The sequence below is a fragment of the Nicotiana tomentosiformis genome, chromosome 8, assembly GCF_000390325.3.
Source record: "Nicotiana tomentosiformis chromosome 8, ASM39032v3, whole genome shotgun sequence".
NCBI classification, from domain to species: Eukaryota; Viridiplantae; Streptophyta; class Magnoliopsida; order Solanales; family Solanaceae; genus Nicotiana; species Nicotiana tomentosiformis.
The window spans coordinates 146,178,165-146,182,532 of record NC_090819.1 but is presented as its reverse complement, the minus strand read 5'-3'; the positions used below and the strand labels follow the sequence as shown (position 1 = coordinate 146,182,532).

Below are 4,368 nucleotides of genomic sequence, written 5' to 3'. Positions count from 1 at the left end.
AAGAATAGTATAAAAAAATTATTATCCTAAACAATATTTTCTATTCTCTAATCAAATACTAAAAAATATTTTTCATTCACGGAAATTACTTACGGAAAGAGTATGAAATTGCAATTTTATTTGGATGCTGCCACCCATCCCAATATGATACAAGGACGAGTTCACATGAACCCAACCAGATAATTCGTGGGTCCCTCGAGAGTCCACCCTTATACTCCGACCCGCGGAGGGGTGCGGGTAGGTATGAAGTAAATTACTTAAAGAGACACGCACTCTTCAGCGAACGAACTAGGAAAAAGGAAATAGGAACTAGAAACTAGGACAAGAGTGATGCTACAGCGATGAAAATTCTCCGCCTCTAGTCAAAGATTGTGAATTCGAGTCACACAAAGTGCAAGGAAGGGAGTTCTCGGAGGGAGAGAGACGAGGGTCTATCGAAAACAGTCTCTCTAACCCAGAAAAAGAATAAGGTCTGCGTACACACTACTTTCCCCAAACCTCACTAGTGAGATTATAGTGGTCGGTTGTTATGGTTGATAACTAGGAACTAGGAAGGAAAGAAAGTCTGAAAGGGCATAATTTCAATGAAATTTAGCTAACTTTAAAAAGAAGATTCCACGGAACTACCCCACTAAGACAAATTACCACTTACTTGTAATCAATTCTCTCCCCCTCTCTATATCTCACACAAACGAAAAGGTCAACAGCTAGAAGAAGAAGGAGGAGAAGGGATGCGCTTTTGAATCGTCTTCTCTGACTCTGGGAATGGGTGTTGGTGGGCTGATTATGAGAGTCATCACCTCTATGAGTCCTCCTGGTCAAACAAGAAATCACTCACCCTCATTTGCTTTCTAGTTTCTGTATTCTAGCTAGCTATTTATGTCTAATGGGAAGCTGCTACTCTTTCAACCCTAGTTCCAGTAAACCACAATCCCCCTCAGAGTCAGATTCTGTTGTATCAATAACCACAAACCATAATTCTGGACTCAATCCCATTTTATTTTAGTGAGGTTTCGCTCATGTTTTTGTTTTTTGGGGGGTTTGTTTCCTATCTCTCTAATTAGATCCACGCCTTGGACAAGTGCGGTAGGTCGTGGAGGGTGCATGCTGATCTCTTAGATCATGAATTTCTTATGAGGTGGACGTGGCTTCAATGATCAAGGCTCCATAAAATTTACATGCCCATTTTCTCATTCTTCTTCTTCCTCCCAGAAGATTCTAGCTCCTTTCTCCTATCAGTAGCAGCAGAGAAGCATCAAAGAAGTTGGTTAAGCAGCAGCAGCACCCACCACGCTAGCTAATAATGGTGAAGACGTAGTACTGAGGTCGTTATATATGATGGATACTCCCCCTACCGTAAATCATTGTGAGGGCGACACTGATGAACATCATCATAGTCATCATCACAACCTTGTGGATCTTGGGGTTGGTGCAACTGCTAATTCCATGGCGCTGATTGAGAGAGAACACATGTTCGATAAGGTAGTCACTCCCAGTGACGTCGGCAAGCTCAATCGGTTAGTCATCCCCAAACAGCATGCCGAGAAGTATTTCCCTCTTGATTCCTCCTCCAACGAGAAAGGCCTCCTCCTCAATTTCGAAGACACAAACGGAAAGCCCTGGCGGTTCAGATATTCCTACTGGAATAGCAGCCAAAGCTATGTCATGACCAAAGGTTGGAGCCGCTTTGTCAAGGAGAAGAAGCTCGATGCTGGGGATATTGTCTCTTTTCAGCGCGGAGTAGGTGAATTAGGCAAAAATCGTCTCTTCATCGACTGGAGGCGCCGTCCAGATGCCCCGACCGACCATCTCCACACCCACTTCATGACTCATGTGCCGCTTTCACAACATTTCTCTAATAATTTTCAGTACCGCTCCAATATTAATCATCAATACCCAGCTGCTTGGAATCATCCGCTCTTTTTGCAGCCAGACCATTCACCTTTACATTCCCGTCCTGCCGGCAGCATGTCTCATCAGCAGCAATATAGCTACAGCGCCTATGGAATTGGGAACAGTCTTAATTACTACGATACAGCTAGTAATTTCAACAACATGGCTAGCAGTAGAATCGTGGTAAATGGAAACCCTTGTCCGAGCGGGTCAGTAGTTTATCTCAGAACGGGATCAGTTACCCAAGTCCCACAACAGGAGGTTGGATTAATGAAGCAAATGCAAAGAGGTAGCAGTAGTAGTAGTATTGTTGGAGAAGGGAGTGGTAGGCTTGTGGAGCCAATGGTGTTCGACTCGGTACCGGTTGTCCAAGGCAAGGCAGCACCAAAGCGACTCAGGCTATTCGGCGTGAATATGGACTGTCTCGTTTCAGACTCGGATGAATCATGTGACATGTCCTCCTCATCCTCCTCCTTGCCTACAACAACTTATTCTCATACTCCCCAATTTTCAACCTCAACTCCTTCGCTCCAATTTAGGACTTTTAACAACTACGATGATGCCAAGCCGCCTCAAACAGCACCCACCGACGAAGAATCGTCCGGCAAAGGCAAGGAATCCATGTCCTTGGATTTGGAAATTTGATCATGATTTCTAATTCCCCAACAAAGGGGTTCTTCATCACGATGTGTCCATATGGCACGTACGGTCCGTTATGAGTCCTAATATATGGCATCCTGAGAAAGACAATTAAATGTCATTGCAAAGTCACAACAGAGTTGGTGTTCGCTTTTCAAAATGGAAAATGAGCAAATGTGTTCAAGTTGAATTTGTGCATAATACTCTAATAGAGATGATGAGATACTTTGCAAATACTAGGATATCACACCAGATCCTTTTATACTGGTTATTTTATGTTTGAATTTCCAACTGCGGGGCTTGGTTTCGATCCTCAAAGTGTAGTAATGCCTCAGTTTTCAGTTAAGCACCTTGATTGTATTGATAGAAACAATAGAAAAAAGAGCTTTACTATTTTAATCGTCTTCATAAATTTCCCTCCAAGTTAACTTGAAAGCTACAGACTTTGATTTCCTCTAGCTAGCTGGTGCGCAGTTCAAATGAATTATGTGTAGCTCATTGATCAGCCTTCAGTCAGGCTAATGAATGATATATGGAAGGGAATTAACATACAAAAGTCGGGCTTTCTTTTTCATGAATGAATTTTGTTTTTATTACCTTTGGTAGGTTGTTGTTCTTGTCGCTGCTGCTTCGTTGGGCACGCCCGCCAGCAGGTACTTCTGCTTCAGAATTGTTTCAGATCTTTTATAAAGGTACGTACACATATAACATTTCTATCTTGACAATTTATCATCAACTCCTGCGAGCGTCTTTACTACTTCTAAAGATGCTTTTAATTAGTACTACTAATGCATATATACTTGTGTATTTCTTCTATATTTGTCACTTGTCATCATTACTCACTTTTGGTAGCTGCTTCCTGTCAGCACTGATCAGCAGCTACCCTTTCTGTTCTCAAGTTGCTCTTTGGCTTTCGCTGATACCTTTCTTAATTTGTTATCGTCTAAAGAGCTAGCTGTTGTGCCTCAGCGAGACTGATCTGCTCAATCTTGTTAGAATAACATAAGAATAACAGTTTCCATTTATATGATTGAAACTGATTTACTACTGTACTATATATGAAATCAAACACGGGAGGAAGGTGAAAACCCAACTTCCGTAAACCAAAAGAAATTAATTAGTGCAGAGTAAACAGCTATTTAGATATTAAAAGTGTATTTATGTTTAATTTCTTGTCTCCTCCCTTCTCCTTTTAACAATCTTTAAACAATTTGTTAGCTCATCTCAAAAGTTGAGACTTTTCCAAAATTAAGTGATAGGCTTTTTATTTTGATTATATAGCTCCAAATTAATTATTGTTGGTTTATATATTTAACGTTCTAATAATTTTGTTTATTCTCGAGAGTGATGTCCTAATTAACCTTATTATTCTATGTAAATTAGTATGGTGTTTACAGAAAGTGATGTTTTATCATTCTATACACAAGTAATGGAGCTAGCTAGGCGTCGCTAAAAGAGAACTAAAACCAAGTTGCCAGAAAATTCCTAGTGGTGTCAACCTTTCACAACTGATGGTTTATTCTTAAACTTATCATGTCTAACCCATTTCCCTCCAAAAACCACCAGATAAAGTTGTTTTTGTTAGGTGTGTTAACCTTAATATCAATTGAATAGTACGTTTAAGTTCTGCTTAGAAGTCAATTAATGCATAGTTAAACCTATTAAATATTGGTTATATTAAGTAACAAGTTGGCCTCATCCATCTGAATTAAATTGGACCTCACTTAATGATAGCATAACACTAATTAGATAGCTGATCTGCAGAGAATTTCAGATTAGTGCATACTTATTAATCTGTGTTTCTTTTTAGTGCTGGTATATTTGCATGAAAATTTG

The 4,368-nt window shown here is 40.1% G+C and overlaps 1 protein-coding gene across 1 annotated transcript; it reads left to right on the top strand.

Annotated features, from left to right (window-relative positions):
* The first annotated feature begins 600 nt into the window (after positions 1 to 600).
* On the top strand, positions 601 to 2,925 carry LOC104097507 (B3 domain-containing protein Os03g0120900-like). Its single transcript, XM_009604075.4, has one exon. The coding sequence runs from the start codon at positions 1,336 to 1,338 to the stop codon at positions 2,536 to 2,538; it is 1,203 nt and encodes a 400-aa protein (XP_009602370.1). The 5' UTR covers positions 601 to 1,335; the 3' UTR covers positions 2,539 to 2,925.
* The last annotated feature ends 1,443 nt before the right edge of the window (positions 2,926 to 4,368 follow it).